This window comes from Ptiloglossa arizonensis, chromosome 1 (assembly GCF_051014685.1).
Source record: "Ptiloglossa arizonensis isolate GNS036 chromosome 1, iyPtiAriz1_principal, whole genome shotgun sequence".
NCBI lineage: Eukaryota > Metazoa > Arthropoda > Insecta > Hymenoptera > Colletidae > Ptiloglossa > Ptiloglossa arizonensis.
In genome coordinates this window covers 13,601,781-13,623,994 of record NC_135048.1, presented here as the reverse complement: position 1 = coordinate 13,623,994, position 22,214 = coordinate 13,601,781, and the positions used below count along the sequence as shown (strand labels likewise).

Below are 22,214 nucleotides of genomic sequence, written 5' to 3'. Positions count from 1 at the left end.
TTAACGAAATTGTACACGTTTGAATAGAGCAGTGTACAACTAGAATGTGAATAACGAAAACTTTAAAGGATTGAACTGGAATTGCTCAGCTCTTAAGTTTGGTACATTTGGGACATCGTCGTGTCGATTGGTTCAGTCATAGTCTTTCGATGAAAGGCCTCGTCAATCGAGCTTGGGTCTGTTTAGACCCCTGTCCCCAAAATTCTCATCGATCGCCTCGAGTAGTTCAAACTAAAACTTGTCTCAGAACTGACGAGACGATCGATATTAAGGTAGATACTGGATAGATCGGGGTAGATACCAAGGTAGATCGGGTCTATACTGACCCAGGTCGGTAGAAGCATCGATTGACGAAAGTATAAAGAATCTAACCCGAATTATTCAGCTCTTGAATACGATACATTTTAGTCCGATGTATCGATACTCTCACACTACTGTAGACTTCAATTCAATGGTCAAGAGGTGGTGCATAACTCAGAGTGGTCCTCGTGGACGTGTCGTTCAAGTGAACTACACCTCTAACGAACCAAAATGTAACCCCTTTACGCGCGAGTGAGAGACTCTTAACGAGTTGCACATAAGATGGATGCATCTGACACGTGTCTTTGTTGATTCGTCCAACAGCGTGTCACGTTCCGATTAATTTCCGGTGCACCGTGATTTTCCTCGGTGGTTGTACGCCTCGTTCGCGGTGGCTTCAACAGGAGACGGTTTCCTGGGCACAGGTAGGACGGGATATCGTGGAAGCGCATCGATTATTAATAAACAGCTCGTGATGGAACGGAAGTAAGTCGTACGTTAGGAAATGGGTCGTCACGCACTCGGAGCTAGTCGTATTTTAGCGAATAGGTCGTTACGCAACGGATATAAGTCGCAGTGTAGCAAATAGGACGTCATCCAGCGGAAGCAAATCGTATCTTAGCGAATAGGGTCACCCGGCGGCCAGGAGCGAGTCATATCTTAGCAAATAGGTTGTTATCTGACGGTGAGGCGACTCGAGTTCTGGCAAATAGGTCATCGGTGAATCGAAGCGAGTGGAATCCACGGTCAATAATGAGTTCGTAGCGTGTCGTCGTACAAAGGAGGCGAATCAATATTTTCGACGATCCGCTATCGTGCGCTAACAAATGTGGCTCTTGTCTTAGGAAATGGCACGGTGGGATCGAGGGTCTCCGTCTTAGAATTGAAATTTCCGTATCGTAAGCGAACTCGTGTCCCGGTAAATAGATCAATACCGGATAGTGAAACGAGACTCTGTTCCGGATGATCGTCGTCCGTTGGCGAGGTTGCGTATCGGCACTTGGGCGATCGTTAAAAGTTGAAAGCAAAATACAACGTGTATCGCTACCGACGATATAAATTTCATCTCGAACGCGCGCGATAAAAGTAATTTACCGGTATTTTTCAATTTAATTTGTTTTGTTAGTACTCGTCTCTGTTGCTAGGCCCGACGACCACGATCGTAACAGCCACGACGATGCGTCTTCTTCGTGAACAGAGATTCGAAGTAACTCGACAGGTGGAACTAATTGCAATCACGAGGAACAGCGCGAAATTTACAATGTTCGTCGCCATTAAGCGTTCGAAACTTCTATAGCCGCTCCAACCAGTGTCTCGTAGCCTCGTTCGACTCTCGAATGTCTTGTATCTTGAGTCAGCTTCAACGTCAGCGCAATGTTGCATTGTTCGGCCAAGTTCATTCACCCGATACAGTTGTAACATTGCAGCTATGCCCGGTGCAGCGGGTGATAGTTTTACCTCCGCACACGGCCCTTACTCCGACGATAGTTCGAAACATGAATATTCCCCGATGTGTATCTGTTTCCCGTTTTGACTAGGTCGCGATCGTAAGTCCTTTCATCGTGACGCGGCACTCGATGCTGACAAGTTTCCAGCAACTTTCGCGCCATTTTCTAACGGAATTGAAAAAGTTTACTGGATACCATTTATTTGATTATTTTATTCGACAGAGCAGGGTGGACTGAACGAATTCGAGAAATTATAGAGGTTGAGTTCGAGAAATTATAGAGGTTGAGTTCGAGAAATTATAGAGGTTGAGTTCGAGAAATTATAGAGGTTGAGTTCGAGAAATTATAGAGGTTGAGTTCGAGAAATTATAGAGGTTGAGTTCGAGAAATTATAGAGGTTAAGTTCGAGAAAATTAACGAGCGGGAAAATTTGAAAATTATGTCTTTGAATTATTAATTTTATCGCGGAGAATTGTAATATATGCGGTACGCTCGGTGATTTTTGTTTAAAGAAGAAAGTTTCGAAACTCCCGCCAAATATAACTCGATTTAACGTTTAACCTTATCCGGAAAGATTGTTGCGAAAGTTGTCGCGTTACACGCGAACGATCATCGAAATCATTCCACGGAGACATGATTACGATACCGAATAACAGAACTGTCGGTCAATCGGAATGGCCATTAATTGTCGACGTGCAAAAACGGAAATCAGATAATTGGATTTCTGGCGCGTATCGCCCTGGTGATGTATTAACGATCGAATTATGAGACGATTGATAATCGTTCAAGGATCATCAATCATTCAAGCACCGCGCGAGATATTCGTTGAATCAATGCGATTATTAATTGGAACATTCGTGAGTTCTGAAATAATCTCTCTTTTAATGGACCTTTGTGTTGAAATCATTTGTTCCGTGAATACGAATTGATCGAGAGAAAAAAGAATCCGTAAAACGAATCATAAATTTTTACAGAAAAATTATTCTACAAAGATACTTTTAATAAATCGATTTATCGTATTTACTCGATCAGATTGATTTAAAAAAATTTTCAAATACGTCGCGAATTTACTTATCGCAAAATAATTTGCAAATATTGTCGCTAACGGAACAAGTGTGTAATGCAATTTTAAATCGGCGCTTTTAAAATATTTTTCTGGATTATTAACGGTTCCATTGCAACGGTGTCCACTATACCGTGAATCGGAGCGACGATCGAAATTTATTTCCACGTTCTACATATGTAGGAATCGTGAGACTGTTTTTCCTTTTTTTCTTTTTTTTTTAAATTTACGTGTGAGTGCATCAAAAAGAGTGACACGGCGTTTTACGTTTGGTAGCATTCCAACCGAGTGAAGAGATTCGTGTTAAATGAAAATCCGGATGAACAAGGCATTTCGACAATTTTTGATCCTTTGAAACAATTTCATACAGCCTTGACCCGGTTTCGCGAAAAAGGTTTAAATCGAAAATCAGTAGAAAATACACGAAACGGTAAAAACTAGAATTGCTTCTTTCCGTGATTACTGCGGATTCTTAGCTTCTGTAATTGTGCGTATTTCGCAAGTAGAAGTGGCTTTAAGTGGTTCTGGGCTCCGTTAAAGTAATCTTTGGTAACGTTACATTTCAGTAACATGAGTGTTTTTCTGACTCTCTCGTTTATTTCGCTTAACACCCATAAGTGGGAATGTGGTTTTAGGTAACTCGTTTTATTGCTTCGTTCGGTTCTGTATTCAGAGATTTGTGTTGCTACAACACAATCGCCTGCTCGACTCTCTCACTTATTTCACATAATACGTACTAGTGAGAATGTGGCTTTAGGTGGCTCACTTGGTATTTCGTTCGAGTCTATATTCAAAGAGACTCATATCGTTACTTTTCGTAGTACAACGGTCTCTTCGACTCTCTCATTTATTTCGCATAAGTGAGAATGTGGCTTTAGGTAGCTCGCTTGATACTTCCTTCGATTCCCTATGCAAACAGATTCGTGTCGTTACCTTTCGCAATACAACCCGTCTCTTCGACTCTCTCGTTTATTTCGTACAATACGTATTAGTGAGAATGTGGCTTTAGGTAGGTCGCTTGGTATTCCATTTGAGTTTGTACTCAAAGAAACTCGTATTATTACTTTTCGTAAGACAACAGTCTCCTCGACTCTCTCGCTTATCTCGTATAATACGTACTAGTGAGAATGTGGCTTTAGGTGGATCGTTTGGTTCTTCGTTCTAGTCTATATTCAAAGAGATTCGTATCGTTACTTTTCGTAATACAACGGTCTTTTCGACTCTCTCGCTTATTTCCCATAAGTGAGAACGCGGCTTTAGATGGCTCATTTGTTATTTCGTTCGATTCTGTATTCAAACATATTCGTGTCGTTACCTTTCGCAACACAACCCGTCTCTTCGACTCTCTCGCTTATTTCTAATAATTTCGCATAATACCTATAAGTGAGAATGTGGCTTAAGGTGATTTGGCTCAAGCCGAACTTTTCGATTCTCCGTACCAGGGATTACAAGTGAACATCAGCTAGTAGTCAAACGGTAATTCCTCGGTAAAATCGTTCTTCGAGCTCGGCCGACGAAGGAGCATCGTGGTCCGAGGAATCAACGGGCGGAAGGGGCATTAAAATGTAAAACGAAGTGGAGCGACTGGCTTCGTGCTTCTCGAAGAAAACCGGGAATTACAAGAAACTCGGCGGGAACACGAGCTGAGAGCCGTGGAACCGACGCGAACAACGTCGCCGCGGCTGCTGAATCGCTTTAAGTTTAATAACGACGGCGCGAGTGTCGCGTCCAAGCATAGAGTTTTTAATTAAGAATGGTGGCCGAAAGTGCTGAAGACTTACCGCGCCGTGACATCATAAAATACGCAAAGAAGACAAGGAACGCGGGAGAAAGAGTGAACCGGGAGCCAGTGTCCTCGACACCGACCACAAAACTTTTTCTTTTCGAGAAATTCCGTCGTTAGCCCCCCTCGGGGCGAACTGGGTCGAACCGTAATGGAGACGTAATGCCCGAGTAAAACAGCTTTTACTCGACCCGCGGGATTTTCATTTAAACATCCTTTGTGACGCGCAAGTCGTCCCTGTTTAATAATCGCCCTTTGATATCGGTCCCTAGTAGCGTTTCGTTCTAATGAATAGATTTCGAATAGATTAGAATAGATGAACTAATTCCTTTCGATATAGTCTCGAAGCTGCACGTCCACGAAACTATAGAGTGACCAACCTTGAAGAAGTTTTTTGGGTACTTCTTTGCGCGAACATTGTCCATCAGTCGTTTTACTGGAAATTGTTTTTTTCTTTTATCGTTAGAAGAGCACGTCTTCAGAATCTTCAATTTCTGCGAATCATTTTACTGGAAATAGTTTTTCTTTTCTTTATTAGAAGACCATGTTCTCGAAACTTTCAATTGCTGGAAATCATTCTATTGGAAATCTTACTAGACGAACATGTCTTTAGAATTCCAAATTTTTGGGAATCATATTACTGAAAATTGTTTCTATTTTTCTTTGTTAGAAGACCGTGGCCTGAGAAACGCCAAGTGCTGGAAGTCATTTTACTGGAAATAATTTTTCTCTTTATTGAAAGACCATGTCCTAAGAACTCACTTTACTGGAAATAGTTTTTCTTTTCTTTATTAGAAGATCATGTTCTTAGAACTCCCAATCACTGAGAGTCATTTTACTGGGAATAGTTTTTTCTTTTCTTTATTAGAAGATTATAGTCTCAGAAACACCAATTGCTGAAAGTAATTTTACTGGAAATAATTGTTCTCTTTATTGAAAGACCAAGTTCTTAGAACTCACTTTACTGGAAATAGTTCTTTTCTTTATTGCAAAATCATGTCCTTAGAACTCCCAATCACTGAGAGTCATTTCACTGGGAATAGTTTTCCTCTTCTTTATTAGAAAATTATGTCCACTGAATTCCCAATAGCGAATAATTCGGTTAATAAACACCGAACCGATCGGTATATACCAAGTTTTAGGTAACGTTTGTTTTGTTTCTGAATTATAACCACTTTCAGATCGCACTGTACAAACGGATACAGCCATAGATACCGTAAAATTTACGGATATATCAGTTTACGAGCTTTCAGCCGAATGAAACAGGTCACATACCCGAGCATGCTTTCCGGCGAACCGTTTCCATTCTTCGACGCTAAAAAAAATTATCCTCGAGCCTTTTCGAGGTTTTCCATCAGCGGGATTCCTTTGTTCCCTGAAAAAAGAACGTCCAGCCATCGAATAAAGGTAGCGAGAATACCCAAACAAAAACACTGACGCTAACAATCGCGGAGAAGTGCAACGGAGTCGGAAGGTGAAACAGTTTCCGCATTACAAAAGCGATACCTTCGCGGGACAAGGAAATCGAGGAAGAAGAAAAAAAACAAGAAGAAAACGATCCGCATCGCGTAGCTCGTTGCTCTTTCCTCTCTGTAATTCAGTTTAAACAAACTTATAAAAGGCGAAGGAATCCAGGCCACGAGGGAGGAGTTTCTGACTGATTCGCGTGCATTCCTGCACGATTCGTCGTAGATTTTCACAACAGTCGCGCGCATCTGGCTCGATAAAGTAACGTGGCGTAGATTCCGGCACGTGCAGCTAGTATTAGGCTCTTAAAAGAAGCGAATTCGTTCGTTCCTTCTGGGAGAGGCTACCCACTTCGACGTTATAGCTGAGGATCTTGCTACCGGGTGAATTTTGTTGAAGAATTTCGTACGGAACGATCTCGTAATTTCCAACAAAGAAGTTTTACGCAAGGTCTTTGACCGGTTCAGTTCTCCGTCAACCGGAAGTCGACAGTTGCCCGTCAGTTGGAAAGAATCCTCGTAAACCTACGAACCGTCGAGTCTCCACGTGTCCAGTTTCTAGGAAGCAGTCATCTCTCCAATCAGAGGTCAGTTCTCGTTCAGTATGAACGATTCGCGAGGAGAGCCAATAATTGAAACGATGGAGAATGAAAACGATACAATTTGTACCGCGAAAGTTTTAAACGAGTTCTTCAACCGCGTAGATAATCGTTCGATTAGGAATCACAGAGGAAGAAGCATAAGGAATGCACAGAATTTTAAATCTCGGTCGATATACGACCCTAACAGCGTTCAGACTCGCAATCGGTTGGGGTTCGATTGCTATTCAGTCGCGACAGAATCAACTGGCCGCTACAGGCGCTTCCTCCACTCCGATTTACGCCTCACCGAAAGAGAAAGGTAGCGCGTGTCTATTGGGTCGCGCGTAGCGTCAGGAGGAGCGATGGGTGGGAGTAGCCGGCGGAGTGGGGATGGCATCTCGGTAGTCTCGAGCGGCCAATTAATATTGTCTCGACTTTGGAAGCATCTGGGGTTCGAAGAGTAATCGGATTCCATTCGTATTAGCGAGTGGCAATCGCCCGTGAAACGCGTTTCAAAGGCAAACGCGTTCACGTGTTATTCGGAGACTCGTCGTATGGAAAAGAGGTGTCACTTTTACGCTTTCGAAATTCCGAAGTTTCCATCTCATTAACGAGAAAAGTTGAAACTTACCGGGCGACAACGCGCGCATTTCGAACACTTTCGTCGGCGATCGACGTTGCCCTCCCAACCCGGAATCGTGACCCGGAAATACGGCAGCCCCGGAAACGTGGTTCCGGCGGGAACGCCGCGCCGCGAATTATTATACGATTTCTGGGCTAACGATTTGCAACGGGAATAATTTCCGCGCGGCGGTTGGAATTTTGCGAAACAGATTTACAATTGTCCGAGGGAAATCGAACAGGACGCTTGGGACACCGCCGTTTGCCAAGATACTATCTAATGCGTCGTGGTTCGAGCTGGTTGTTTGCGAACATACGTCGTCGATATGTGCCTCTGCTCGCAGGTATTTGCAAATTTCTATAATATTTATAAGTTCCAGTGAAACCGTCGATTTCGAGGTATGTTTGCCGAACACTACGGACATTAATTTTGATCCATTGGAGGAAAGCAATAAGGGGAAAACATTTTTTTTCTATCGCTTGGAAGTGTCGCGAAATTATTTTTCAGACGCGAAGGTAACTTTCGAAATATCGAAGTTTTTGTTTTTGTTATTTAATTTATCGAAAAGTGGTCTTTGGGCGTCAGGAAGACACGTTCGTAACTTAAATTATCAAATAGTAGTCCTCGAATTCTAGGTCTGATCTGGGTACATGTCAACATTTAATTATCCATCGGAAGGAATTCAAAAAGTACACTGAGTTTCGCAGCAAGTATTGTTTTCAAAGTGTCTGGGTTGGATCTTGGTTACGTCTAGGTAAGGTCTTCTAATCTTGGAATCTCCGGGTGCGGGGAATCTCACACTATCGTCGTCTCCGCTCCAAGGGACCGGAAGAGTCTTTGGCAGATTTCACCCGGTTTAAAAAAAAGGTTAATTATCTCGATTCAAGCTCTAATTACCCACATTTTGCAACTAGTTGCTAGAGGATTCAAAAAATACACCAATTTTCGCCACAAGTATTGTTTTTAAAGTGTTTGGGTTAGGTCTGAGCTTTTTTAAAAGTGTTATTGATCTCAGACTTGGAGTATCTAAAGAAGAAGTATCGAAGAAGTATCGAAAGAATCTAAAGAAAGTGTGTTTCGATACTTCGAAGTATCGAAAAGAAAGTTTTTCATCTTTTCGATATCCAAAGAGCCATCTTTAAAAATTCAAAACGTCTTTCTACAACTTGGAGTATCTAAACAAAATGTGTTTCGGTACTTTAAAGTATCGAAAAGAAAGAAACTTTCCTAAATATCGTCGCAGTCTCCCAAACATGTTTTTCTGATATCCAAAGAACCGTGTTTAAAAATTCAAAACGTTTTTCTACAATTTGGAGTATCTAAACAAAATGTATTTCGGTACTTTAAAGTATCGAAAAGAAAGAAACTTTCCAAAATATCGTCGCAGTCTCCCAAACATGTTTTTCTGATATCCAAAGAACCGTGTTGAAAAATTCGAAACGTTTTTCTATAATTTGAAGTATCTAAACAAAGTGTATTAGAAGAAAGAAACTTTCCAAAATATCGTCGCAGTCTCCCAAACATGTTTTTCTGATATCCAAAGAACCGTGTTTAAAAATTCGAAACATTTTTCAACAATTCGGAGTATCTAAAAAAAGTGTGTTCGGTAGTTGAAAGTATCGATGAAAATATTTCCGAGCGCCGGTGTTAGGTCTGGCGAGCACACATACGGCTTGAAATTCTTTGTTTTCGGAAATCAGTCGCCACGTTCCCCGAAATCCCGTTCGGAGGCCAAACAGAGGGTTATACTCGGCAAAGTACTCATCCGTGTTTCGCTGGTTCGGAAACCACCTCGCGACCGCAACCCTCGAAGCGGGATCGACTTCCGGTATAAATAATTCCGGCGACACCGGCGATCCCGGGATAAATAATTAGCCGAACGTAAAGGGAATTCGTCGTTACCGAGATTTTCTTCTTGGCGACGTCACCCTGTTCACCTTCACCCTCCTTGGTCCCTCCTCTCCTCTCTCGTGGACCTGTCCCACGGTGAATTTCACCCTCGGGATATTTCTCTTCCTCGTCACGTCCAGCGAGCTGCGCAACGCAGTGTCGTGTCTTTGTGCACCTCGCCGTTCCACCCACCCCCCACGCTCTTTTTCGTCCCTTTTCTTTTGTGTTTGCAGACCTCCGACTCGTTCTCGTCCTGTATCCTCTCCTCGTACCCTCTTCATCCCCGTCTCTCGCCGGCGACTTTTCCTCTTCCGGTTCTCCTCGCGGGGTACCCGAGGTCGAAGGAAAATTTACCCTCTACAAGGTCCGCCTAAGGCCTGACGTTCGCGAAATATGCCAACCCCTACCCACGTAACCCTTCTCTAGTGGCGCCCTCTTCGAACGCTCGGTATTTACGTCCTGCTGCGCCGCGGGCCATCTCCTTTCCGGGACAGGGAATGAAAGAAAGTCGTCTCGTGTATTCTCTGGGTAACAAATCTGGATGGGAATTATTTGAAATAGTAACAGTTTAAAAATAAGTCCTCCCGGTGTTATTTTATTATTGAGATATTTTTTCATCGAAAATTACGTCTTGGCGTAACTTTCCTTTCTTGGGGCAAAGATTTCTTCATCGAGCTGAAATTCTAATTAACGATCGATCGTTTCAACGGTTATGAAAATTTTAATTACTTAGAGAAATATTTCATAAAGAATTAAGCCTCCCAAGGTCATCAGGATTTTTGAAATATTCAAGAACATTCAATTTCGTGTACGATTTACATTTCTATTTAATCGATTGAAAAATTTTCCGCGTTGTATACCAAACGCTACCTACGATCACCTCAATCATCGGCAACGATGATTACATATGTTCACGGTTTCGCAGGCAAGCAATTTCCTTTACCGTTAGAACGTCGTGCAAAAAGGTAAGCTGGTCGCGAAGGAAATTGCTCTCCTTTCGGAGTCTATTTATCGCTGAGTAAATAAGTCGTGGCCGCTTTGGATTTTCATGATGAGAATTACCTTGCTAGCTGGATGGTTGTCGATGAAACGTCACGACGAGGAGCAGTCGTAATTGGAGTCGCTCGGTGGCTTGTCTCCTCGATGATGCGAGCAAGTGGACGGAGTTCGAAGGTAGAAAGTGCGATTAGGAAGGGGGGAAGGCTGTGACGCAGCTGAGAATTGCTTTTTAAGGGTGATTTCAACGCGGAATCTGTAAATGTTCGCGCGAAACGATGCTACTTCTCTGCCTCGCGGAGACGCTCCTTCCGTTTACCTTCGCCTCTGGGTGCTTTTGGAAGTGAGCATAGGGTACACGAGAGTATATATAAATAAAGGGGAAGTCAATAAGTGGGAAAGGGGGAAACCAGAAAGGGAAAAACTGAGAAATAAGTGAATAGAAATGTAGAAAATTGTGAAACTAGAAAATTGGAAATTGGAAAATTGGAAATTTGTAAATTAGAAATTTGTAAATTGGAAATTTGGAAATTGGAAATTTGGAAATTGGAAATTTGGAAATTGGAAATTTGGAAATTGGAAATTTGGAAAACTAGAAAATTTGAAAGCAGGAAAATTGGAAATTGAAAATTTAAAATTGGAAAATTGGAAATTGGAAATTGGAAATTGGAAAATCGAAACATTGTACCATTGGAAAATTATGCAATTGGTAAATTATGAAATTGAAGAATTACAAAATTCGAAGATTCGAAATCAGAAAATTATAAGTCACAAATGAATTAAGAAATTTAAAAATTTAAAAATCGAAAACGTTATTAATTAGAAATTCACAAAAATGGGAAATTAGAAAATTCGGAAATTAATATCGTATCGAGAAAACTAGGAAATTAGAGTGGAGAAGATTAGAACACTGGAAAAGTAGGAAATTTGTAACTACAAGAATTGGAAATAAATACTAAAGTTTCTAAAAAATTTCATAACTCGGAAGGTTTCTAAAATATTACCCAATGAACTTCGTTTCTCCAAACTTTATTGGAACCTGAAGATAAACCATACAATATCTTGAAAGCGAGGTGAAACAAGTGACCACTAAAAAAGCTCTGCAGAATTTTTTCTTTCATGTACACGAAGCAAACATATAAATTTCTATCTTTATTACTTCATTTTATATATCTAGTTCACTATTACATCCAAGTGCCCGTGAGTCCGGATATACGAATTTTTCATTTATGTTCCACCAGCCACTTCAACGGCTTCAATTTTATACAATTTTTATGGTTTCGTAAACATTTTATGAAACCGTATTATCCTATTGATCTTGTTCGTTTTGTACTGTTACCAATATATCGCGAATGTAAAAGCACACAAATTAAAAAATATCGAAAATTTCTAAATAAACCATTTTAATTCGCGCGACCGTCTGCCACACTGATTACAAATACTAAGTTTTACAATTTTTCAAGTACAATACTTTCAGAAAAAAAACGACAACTATACCTCGCGTAGCCTTCTATGTCAAAATGTTCACTGTCAAAGGAAACACACTTGACTCGATGGGTTACCTACTCGCAGTCCGCTGCAGGTAAAAATTGCACGTAGAAATAAATTTAAAAATGCTTTTCGTTCTCGCAACGAAAATTGTTTCCCCAAGATGCACATCCGGTGCAACCTATTGCGAATAAAAACAACGCCAAGTCGTAACTCAGGCACACATTGTGTACTTTTTCGTTCTGCGAAGAGAAATCTATTCTAAAAATTACACCCGATGAAAAGCAAAGAGCCATATATTTGCGTAAAGTATACGAAACACGAGGTATCGTGTAACATGATTTAAAAGACAGTTCAAAGCGTGCTCGCACCTACACACACTCCCTAAAAGCTCATGCTCCTGTAAGACAGACCCGATCCTCTTAAAGCTAAGACTACAAGCACTACCAGCGAGACTTATTTAGTTAGAGATCAGTTCTGATAACGCACGATAGTGTTTCTGAAATTTGCGGATTTCCTCAATTTCGGTTAACGTTAGATATTATTCAAAGGCGATAGCGTCGAATTAGTTAATATTTTAGCGTGTTTATCGATCGACTGGCGTCTGAAGTATTCATACATCAGATGTATTAGTTATGAAACAGGTAGTATCTGAAATATTCAGAGCTCAACCGATCAGTATTCACTCAGTGTATCGGTCAATTGGCGGTTGAAACATTCAGACTTCGAATACTTCACTATTTACAGTCAAGTAAGACCTGAAGTATTCACAGTTTAAGTGATCACTATTCGATCGGTGTATCAGTTAATGGATCACTGAAATCTCTCGGCAAAAAAATATTTTATCGATCCATTATAATCTTCATAAGTCCTTCCGGTGTATTTTATTATTGAGATATTTTTTCATCGGAAATTGTGTCTTGGCGTAACTCAAATGTGTGGCTAAGCACTCAGACCTTTCGTAGCTGATCACGTTGTTATACTGGTACAAGAATCTCAATTTACAAGAGACGTACAAATACAGTGAAACGTACCAAATGAACATCTCTCGCCATATATTTGTCCACGTGTAACGAGTGGAAAGAGAGACTGGAGACCTTGAAAAAACCTTGAAAGAAATTTTTGCTTTCCACGTGCAATTTGTCCTCAGTGAGTCTCTCGTATATTCGATAAGTGCTCGCAATAAACGAACGAAAGTTAATTCCAAAGATATGAATATTTCCACTCTCCAGAATCATCCCTCGAGCATGACTCTCGATATAATGGCGTCGTTCACGGTTCGTAACTAGCTTCGTTTTTATCTATTTTTTTTGTTCTTACCCCCCAGTAGCTAGTTTCTTCCGTTAAAGTTCAATGAAACGTTGTAACGAAATTAGAGAGACAACGACGAACGATCGTAATCCAGATTAAGATCTCTCGTTTTCTACGCGGGTTCGGTTCCTCGGTGTCTGTCGCTCAATGTCTCGACCAGTGAGTCGTGTTTACTCGGAAAGAAACCGAGAAGAACCTGATGGACGCTTTTCGCGTCGTAAACAAGTGTGTTTAAAGTTCGACGCGAAGCACTTAGCTGAAACATCGGCCCAACTTGCGGCTGGTGGATGTCAATTCGCGGGAATTTATTTACGGGCATCAAGGGAACTTTCGCACCTTTCGAATTAAATACGCGATGGAAATAACTTCCACCACGGAATAAGTATTTTCATATCCCACGGAACGATTTAATTAATCGTCGTTAAAGCGATTCGAATTTGAAACCTGATTCACGTTCTTCTCGTTGATGGTCTCGTTTTCGTTAGTAAATTTTCCAGGTGATCGCCAATATTTTTTATACTTTATTTGACAAACCTTTAATAGACATACGCAACGTTGCACGTGTAAAGTAAAGGTTCATTTGTTTGCGAGAGACGCGATGAAAGATAAACGCGAAAGTAATGACGAGGTAGCTGATCCTGAAGCTAACTTCGAAGTATAAAAATATGGATAATGTTACGTGGATGGAAAAATGAAAAACAGTTAGAAATGTGTGAGAGAGGATAAGATACGACAAAGGGGTTGTTTTTGAACTTCATTTTAAAATATATGTGTATAGTGTATATGAAAAAGGATACTGAATAGACAAAACAATAAACAGTGGAATTTAAATGTAACGAATATATGCTAGAGGTCTTAGAAACAGTGATTTTACATAAGAAATCTGGTTGCTTGTTGGAAAGGGGTGTTTATGTAGGGATTACTTACATTAAATGCCAATTCACGCTTTCGTTAATTTTTAACTCAGCAATTTATTATAAAAGCAGGAACCGTCACGTGCACCTCTTTCTCCTGCTATAGAAATAGTTGTTTCTCACGAATTTGTACCATTTGTGCCATTTACACGTACGTAGCTACTGTAAATGTGAAATTGGACGATAATAAGGTTCATAAATATTCATTGATTTCCGAGTGAACGTAAATGCCAAATAATATTCTTGAATGCCTTCATTTACATGTTGAATGAAGATCATAAAGGTGCTTATTCATAATAACCATCTCCTCTGGTATACAAATTTTTCTTCTCATTGAAAACATCGTCGTATAATTTGTACTCTTTGCTGTCTACATTATAAACGCGAGATTACAAAAGAATACTTCGAATGAACGGATACGACTAAATTGACATACATAAATATTCAGCTACTCAATACGAATATAGATAATATTTGTGAATACTTCTCCCTAGTGTGTTCGGTGAAAACTTTCAGTTGGAAGTAGATTATTCGTGGAGCATGTTGACCCGTATAGAATACTGAACGAAGATTTCTCTGCCACAAAAGTGTTCTTGGTTGAAGATTTAATTGTAATTTTCATTGGCCCGCAGTGTTGAAAATTATTCGGTAACTCACTTCCTTCTTTTTATAAAAATGTTAATATCTTTGGAAATAAAGACGATGACTATAACTTCTTGTAATAATACTCGCGTGAGCACGACTTAGTAGTTATGCACCGGATGTGTACTCTCGACGCGTAAACTGTACTGTGCACGACTGACAAGAAGTCCCGCGGAGGGAACGCTGGTTTAATTGGTCAGTGTGCAACGGATGCACTTCTCCCACGCATTTTCGCTATAGCGTATTATTGGCTAAACGCAGTCGCGCGTACTAATTGGACCGAGTGACGAAGAAAGTAGACGAGATCGAGCGAGATAATACGAACCGAGTCCCGCGGGACTTCTTGTTAACCGTGCACAGTACATACGCAACGTATTTCTTTTAAATATATCGACACGGTGCGAAACCTTTGAAATTTCACAGAACGAATCTACGCTCGGAGATTTTTTCCCAATCAACTGGCAATAACACACTTTTTTACAAAAACGTGAACGTTAGTGGAAACACACTTTTTACAAAAACGTGGAAATTAGTGGAAGCACACTTTTTACAAAAACGTGGAAGTTAGAGGAAACACACTTTTTTATAAAAATGTGGAATTTAGTGGAAACACACTTTTTTACGAAAGAGTGACCGATATTTGCCTTGCGCTCTTGTAGAATTTATTCGTTAATAAGAAAATCAAAATTTTACATTTTATACTATATTTTTTAATGCGCGACAACGTTTGAAACAATCAACGATATCCAATGCAGGTTTGTTAGAACAAGTAACGGAGTAATAATTTATTTGTCGTCTGTCATACAGAGTTTTTCTATTTGAGAACACAATGCAGGCTCGTTTCCTTCCACTGTTATTTATTCCATCCATTAATCATTTGTAATTTAACGGTTAGCCTATTGTCCGAAGAGGATGTGAAAGGACTTACAATCCCTGAAAGTCACTTTTCAGTCGATCGATCGAAAGCTCCGCAAACTTTAAATAGAATATTGATTTTTCGTTTTGTTTTCTTTCGGTGCTCGATACAGTATATAAAAGTCAATATATACTTCCAGCCCAAGAAAAATAATTTCCTTCAATATTTTAAAGATTCTTATGAAAAGCGTACAATCACCATTAAGAATACATCGGGGCATATTTTCCATTTCTGTATTTATTTTCTTGCTCGTGCAATGCGAATGGAAAACTTTTGAAAAAAAGTAACCCTCGCGAAATTTTCTACTATGTAATCACTGATAATCTCTTCGCGTCCCCTTAGAGGGGAGGTTCGAGTTGTTTGCTGGATTTACGATGTCCCCTGAGATGGGGCAGCCGAGTTCAAAGAGTTAAACTTGTGTCATCGCGGATAAAAAGGATGAGTACTTATCCTTTATTCCTGGCTGGTTCGCGAACCTGGGAACTTTCATGGAAAATCGTCGTATAGTTCGCGAGTATCGAAGTTTCGATATACGCTGCGCACGCTAAATGTTGACAGCGTGCAGTATCGGTAGTAGCTGTTCCACGATAACGGTCCTTTGTTTCTGTTTCAGAGGAGGTGTTTGGCTCGAACAAGGCATTATGGTTCTCGCCGAGCGGCACGAAACTGGCCTTCGGTTACTTCGACGACACCAATACACCGATCATAACGATACCGTTTTACGGCTACCCCGGAAGCCTGACGTTCCAATACACGTCCGCGATCTCGATCCATTATCCAAAGGTAAGCGTTCACCGAGATCGGCACGTTTCTTTTGCATTCTGTTTGATCCTTTGTTCGGTTGTTCTCGACGCGTGCCAGAGCATAGTTGAAGGAAACGCCTGAAGTTAACAGTCCGAGAAAACGGGCCGAGCCAACAGTAAAGACGAAACTCCGTTCTCTTTGTTCTGGAGAAGAAAGTGCATCGCATGCAATTCTAGACAATTTGATATATCATATACAGTGGGTTCCGTTTATCTTGACCAGCTTCGTATCTCCCTTGCCACCGATGCCACGTGAAACTGTGTCAGGAAGAAGTTGTTTGCCTCGGGAAAGACAAATATTACGATCACACGACTTTTTCCTCAAGGTCGTGTTCTCTCTCGACCTTGAGAGGTCACTGTGTTTGCTCCCGACAGTTATACGTTTTTATCACCGTACACGATCGACCTTCGATCGAAAAATCGAAACCACGCGAGGAAAAATAAAAATGGGAAAAGTTAAATATTTTGGATAAGAATTTTCCATTTTTCTCGTCATCGTGCGAAGATTTTCTCGCGCTAAATTTTTATTGCCGTGTACGATTGACAGTTGGTCGACGTTTGATCAAAAAATCAAAGTAGAGCGAGAAAAATGGAAAATTAAATATTTTTGGAGGGGAATTCAATTTTCCTCGGGATTGCCCAAAGATTATATTGCGCTCAGTTCTTAATATTGTAGATAATTGATCTTCCATCGACATTGGATAAGAAAAATCAATGCAATGCAAAGAAAAATACATAATGGAAAAAGTTAAACATTTTGGACAGGAATTTTCAATTTTTCTATTTCCCTCGAAATTGCATAAAGCGCCGTTTATCGCGGATACTGCGCACGATTTGAAATAAAATTAATTTTTACAAGAATTGTCAATTTTTCCGATTTCCTCGGAATCGTAAAAAGGTCGAATTCAACGAAGATCGTGCAATAAAAGTGACAATATCGCGAAGGAGATAAAACACGAGCAAAATAAAAAATGTTCAACGAAAATTTTCCTTTTTGCAATTTTCCCTCCGGATCGTCGAAGGCACGTATCGCGTGCAGTTGAATTCCATTCGTTGTCACTCGCGAGAAGTCGGCGGTCCCCAATAACAGCGAGGGAAGGATCCGTGTGAAACGCAAATCACCAAGCATGTTCGCGAAACAATGACCGCAAGAAGAGAGCTGTTACGCTCCGTACGGGCGTGTATCGGTGCGAAATTGCGGCCAAAAAACTTAAAATTTGACAAACGTACGTACCACGATGTCGTTTGCCTTCAACAAATGTTACGCGGGTCTCTTGTGAAACTGTTCCGTGAGAGGAGAAAAAAATTAATATCGCCTGCCGGTGTTCCCCAGCTATTCCGTGCTACCCAGAAGCGGGAGACCGTTGAGATAACTGAAAACAGTCCATTTGACGCTTTGAAATGCCGCCATTTTCTTCTCTTTTTTTCTTTTTTTTTTTTCTTTTTTTCTCTCATAACAAACTTTCACGAGCCGTTTTCGGGACGCGTAATTTAAATAGGGGCCCGAAGCGAAATACGTGACAAGCCCTCTTGCGCGAACAAAAATTACGCCCCGGCACTTGGAAGTTATTTAATCCCGTCCGTGAGGACTTTTCATTACAACTTCAACAATCTCCCTTCCCTGCCGGTTTAACTTACACAATTTAACTTACACAATCGTACCAGTGTGTGTAACGGTGGCCCCCTAACTGGTTCGTTCTGTCATTAAAACTCGTTGGCCCCTATAACCGTGCTAGATACAACACGTTCGAAATCCTGAGGATTTTCCGTGGAGATACCGGACGAATTTTCGAGAGTTTACGCTTTCCGATTGTTATGTTTCATCACTTTATAAGAGCCTTGTTCGCGGCGTGGTTTGCCCGTGGACTATCCAACGCCGGACCGATGCGACCGGGCGGTTACGCTCGATTCTCTCTCGAATTGTCACCGCGACTGTTTCCTCTGATCGTGCGCGATCCAAACGACACCACTTGCGGTATTTTATCCGTCTAAATTTCAATTCACCTCATTTCTATACAATTTTACATCAATGGAAAATTTTAAGTAATTTAAATCAATAGATTCAAGGTCGATAACTCTCGAGCCCAGAAAATTACAAAATTACGTTTCGTGCTTTGTCTAGGGAACATCTAATAAATGTTACTTTGAGACATTCGTCTTGCACTCGTCTTAAGATAAATGTTCAAAACAAGATAAGTAACTGATAATTGAATGTCAGAAAGCGTAGAATAAAATACGAGAAACTAATGTTCAATATTTCTCAAATTGAAAAACAATTCGTTAAAAAATGATAACAGTTTTTTAGCTAAATACAATTACCAGAAATCACACGAAACTCTCCCGAACCCGGATCAAATGTTGCAAATGTATTAATACTAACCTAAGCTTAGATCACGTATTACCTAACTTTCTTACACAGACGTGAATAATCTTTTGCGGAAATGAATCGAAAGTGGAAAAGAAATTGATCGATTCAAGCAGTGGTCTCCCCTTTTTCCTTCACCTATTCCGATCGTTTAGGTCTGGGTCAGATCCGGGTTAGCTCGTCTCGCGTGGATCCTCATTACGGAAGTATCGGCCGTTCAAGGTCACTGGGCGTGGCTCCCCCCACCTGGTCGTTCCGCGATCCCCCGCCCACCGTTTCCCTCGCTCGTAGCGATATTTGGCGGGAGTTCCGTTTTCGCGTGTAAAGTAAAAGCATTTCCAACTTCCATTGTTAACTGAAAGTCCACGAAACCCTCACCTCTTCGTTGATCCCTTTGTGACGAAACTTCGCTCGCGTCTCTTAATACGGGAGACGAAGTTAGGAAAAAGGCCGGGGCGTGCAGCATCAAAGGAGGCCAACTCGATGCGGAAAATGAACGCGGCTGACAAGAGGGTAAATGGAAAGTGCATCGGGTATGGTCGCGGAAAGAATTTAATGCGATGGGGCTAAGTAAATCTAGCGTGTCGCGGACGTTTATCCCGGTTGGTGGGCACGCGCGAAAAAAGAAGGAACGCAAATTGTTAGAAGAGGGGAACGTCGACCAGGACCGCAACTCCGTGGCAGTTTGTGCCTTATCCAATAACGTTTTTTTTTCTTTCACAACGAAGGATATTCGTCCTCGAACGAGAGGAATTTGAAACTCGACCTCGTTGCTCGAACCTCTCGATCTCGATGTTCGAGTGGACGAAGCGAATCACTCCGATAACGGAAGCTACGTAAAACGATGATTGTTATTACAGTTCGACCGCGAATTACATTACCGTGGCATGATGGACGGCCATGCTCGATACGGGGATAAGGAAGACGACGATTTAAACCTTGTTTCGAATTGTATCGATTGTACGTTGTTAGCAGTACATCATTAGTTGTCGACGTATTGGGAATTGCTGCATTAATGTCAATACCCTGATCGTCAGTTTGTTAGTACGCAAAATTGAATATGTACAGATCAATTTCTCATTAATGCGTTATTAGTGTTAGCATACATTACTGGCGCGAATAGTATAACGTTAATAAAGTAGTTTAAATTAAACTGGATCAATACGATAATTATCAACTGTTCGTTCTCGTAAAATAATATTACTTTATGGAATTACTCTCAGCGCGCGATTTCTACGGTTGCGAAGTGTTCTATTCATTTATTTACTTCGCTCGCGTGAATTGGAATAAATTTCTGCAACATCCCGTGTACACTAGGCCTGTATTTTCATTAACGTGGCTCGTGTGACAAAAATTCAACGACACGGGGTATATGTCGACCTTCGTGTGACCCAGGACGCACATTTTTCATCGTTATTCAGTCCCCTGAAACCACAGCGCGGAGACGTTGAGCTTAACATTTTCCGTGCCTAACCGTTTAGTCAAAACCACATGCAAATTTGTTTCAGCAGTTCGCGAGTTTCGAGCGTTGAAATCAACACAGCTTTGTATATATAATATTTGTCAACGTTTCACTTCAATGGGACGTTATGGACATGGTGGTTAGTATTTTCAATAGAATTGCAAAGCTGAATCGAGAACTTTTTGCCATTTGAAAGGACAAATTTGACCCTTTATTTTCGTTTTACAATAACTGATTCTATTTGCAAATTTCATCCACGTTGTTCGATGATTGTGAGTAATAATAAAGATTGTTTGCAATGTTGAAGGGAAGTGTGCAGTAGGAGAAAGGGTACATGGTAGAGAAATGATAAAAATGATGTTGAGAAGAAGGAATATTATTCTGGAATATTAAATTACGTACGTTTCATAATTACGTGTTTTAACAATTTAAGGAAATGTTACGTTTTTGAAAAATATTCATTTACGACTACATACTCCTTTCGAATGTAATATGCTGCGATAGGTCTATCGTAATGGACAGAGAAACTGAACCGAGCACGAAATGTTTTGGCCGCTCAAGGTCATCGAGAGATAGATCTAACTGGCCACATCTACCTTAACCATTTGAATAGAAGTTTCTATGATAGATGACCTAAACTGGAAGAGAAATGGACCATTACAATAGACTGAGAAAGACTGACGCGAGCACCGAAATTTTGACTGCTCAAGGCTAACCATTCCATCTTCCTGACAGATATCCTGTACCTTCAAAAAAGGAGATGTATAGTAATACCGTAGGACAGGATAGTTTATGACGTCGCCTGTAGCAGGAAAAGCGGTCTTGAGCGACCAAATTTTTTTCACGCCGAGCCAGGTTTATTACATCGATCTCAGGAAATGTTCCAACTTGAGAAAAATGAAACATCAAATTCACATCGATACACGTAATTTTCCACTGGAAATGAATTTCGACGTTAAACTTATTTACGCGGAGCTGAATTATTCTGCATATTTTTTCTCCAAAATATAAATTTAAATTAGCGCGGAAGCCGTGTTTTGAGATGAATAATTTTTTTAACGAACCCTCTGTCGGTCAGCCATTTTTCTTCCCTCATCAACGCGTGCTCGCGAAAACTCATTTTCCTGCAGCCAAAGTGGCTCGCTTTGATACTCGTCACGAATTCGAAATCTATAGAGCAAAGGTTCCATTTAAAGATCACAGAGGTTTCACGGTGAAAGGGATAGAGAGAAAAGAAGAAGAAGAAAAAAAAAAAGGGGAATCGAGCGAGGTGGCGAAGGACAAGTATGACAAATACGGAGGGAAAGAAACGATCCGGGAACCTGACGGCGTCAGGGACGATGGAATTTCTGGTTTTTCCAATACAATAGCAAGGCCAGACTTCCTCGTCAATATTTCCGCCATCTTTGCATTGGCGTCACATTAGAACGTTCCCATATGGTACGAGAAATATTATTTCCATCTGTCTGTCTCCGTTCCTTTCGTAATAGAATCTTTTTGTATCGGGAATTTTATATTGTTTCGGAATATACTCGAATCTCGATAAACTATTCAATGCGCAAACAATGTGTAATTAGTTTCTCGTTTAGAAGAATTATTAAAACTAGCGGACACTGTAAAATTAATTGGTGTTCGAGAAATTTGATCATAAATTCAATAGAACACATTTTGATAAAATTTCACTTTGATCTTTTCGTCTTTAAAAATCTCTCGAGCTTCAACAGGACTATGATTTTACATTCAAAATTACGCGTCGTAAATAAAGGGGTTGAGAAAATTTTATATTATAATTACGAGGAATTGTCGAAAGTGTTATATATGGAATTTCATTTCCAGTCGTAAATTCATAAATTGTTCGTTCTTTCTTCAATATTTATGCTCACAAAAATCACTGCTCGAAGCATTTACGATTCCACAGTTTCGCGCTTTAAATATTTCAGAAACGTCGGTCTCGTTCGAGATCTTTTTCCATAATAAATTCTGAACGCATCGAGTCGTTTCACCCGAACATTCTACACGAGGTTCGATTTTTTTGCCCGCCGTTGCTTTTTTACAGCGACGATGTGCTGTGTTTTTTTATTTTTTTTTTCCACCCCCATTTTCTTTTTTTTTTTCCTTTTTTGCACCATCCGATGTAAAGTATCCTCTTTTTGCGAAAAGTCCT

The 22,214-nt window shown here is 40.5% G+C and overlaps 1 protein-coding gene across 5 annotated transcripts in view; it reads left to right on the top strand.

Moving 5' to 3' along the window:
* LOC143145623 (venom dipeptidyl peptidase 4) overlaps positions 1-22,214 on the top strand; it is a 290,218-nt gene that overhangs the window by 189,747 nt on the left and 78,257 nt on the right. For all 5 annotated transcript variants that reach the window (XM_076309552.1, XM_076309472.1, XM_076309383.1 and 2 more), the window contains one exon: positions 16,034-16,203. In XM_076309552.1, coding sequence (XP_076165667.1) covers positions 16,034-16,203 — 170 coding nt within the window. The remainder of the gene's footprint in view (positions 1-16,033; positions 16,204-22,214) is intronic.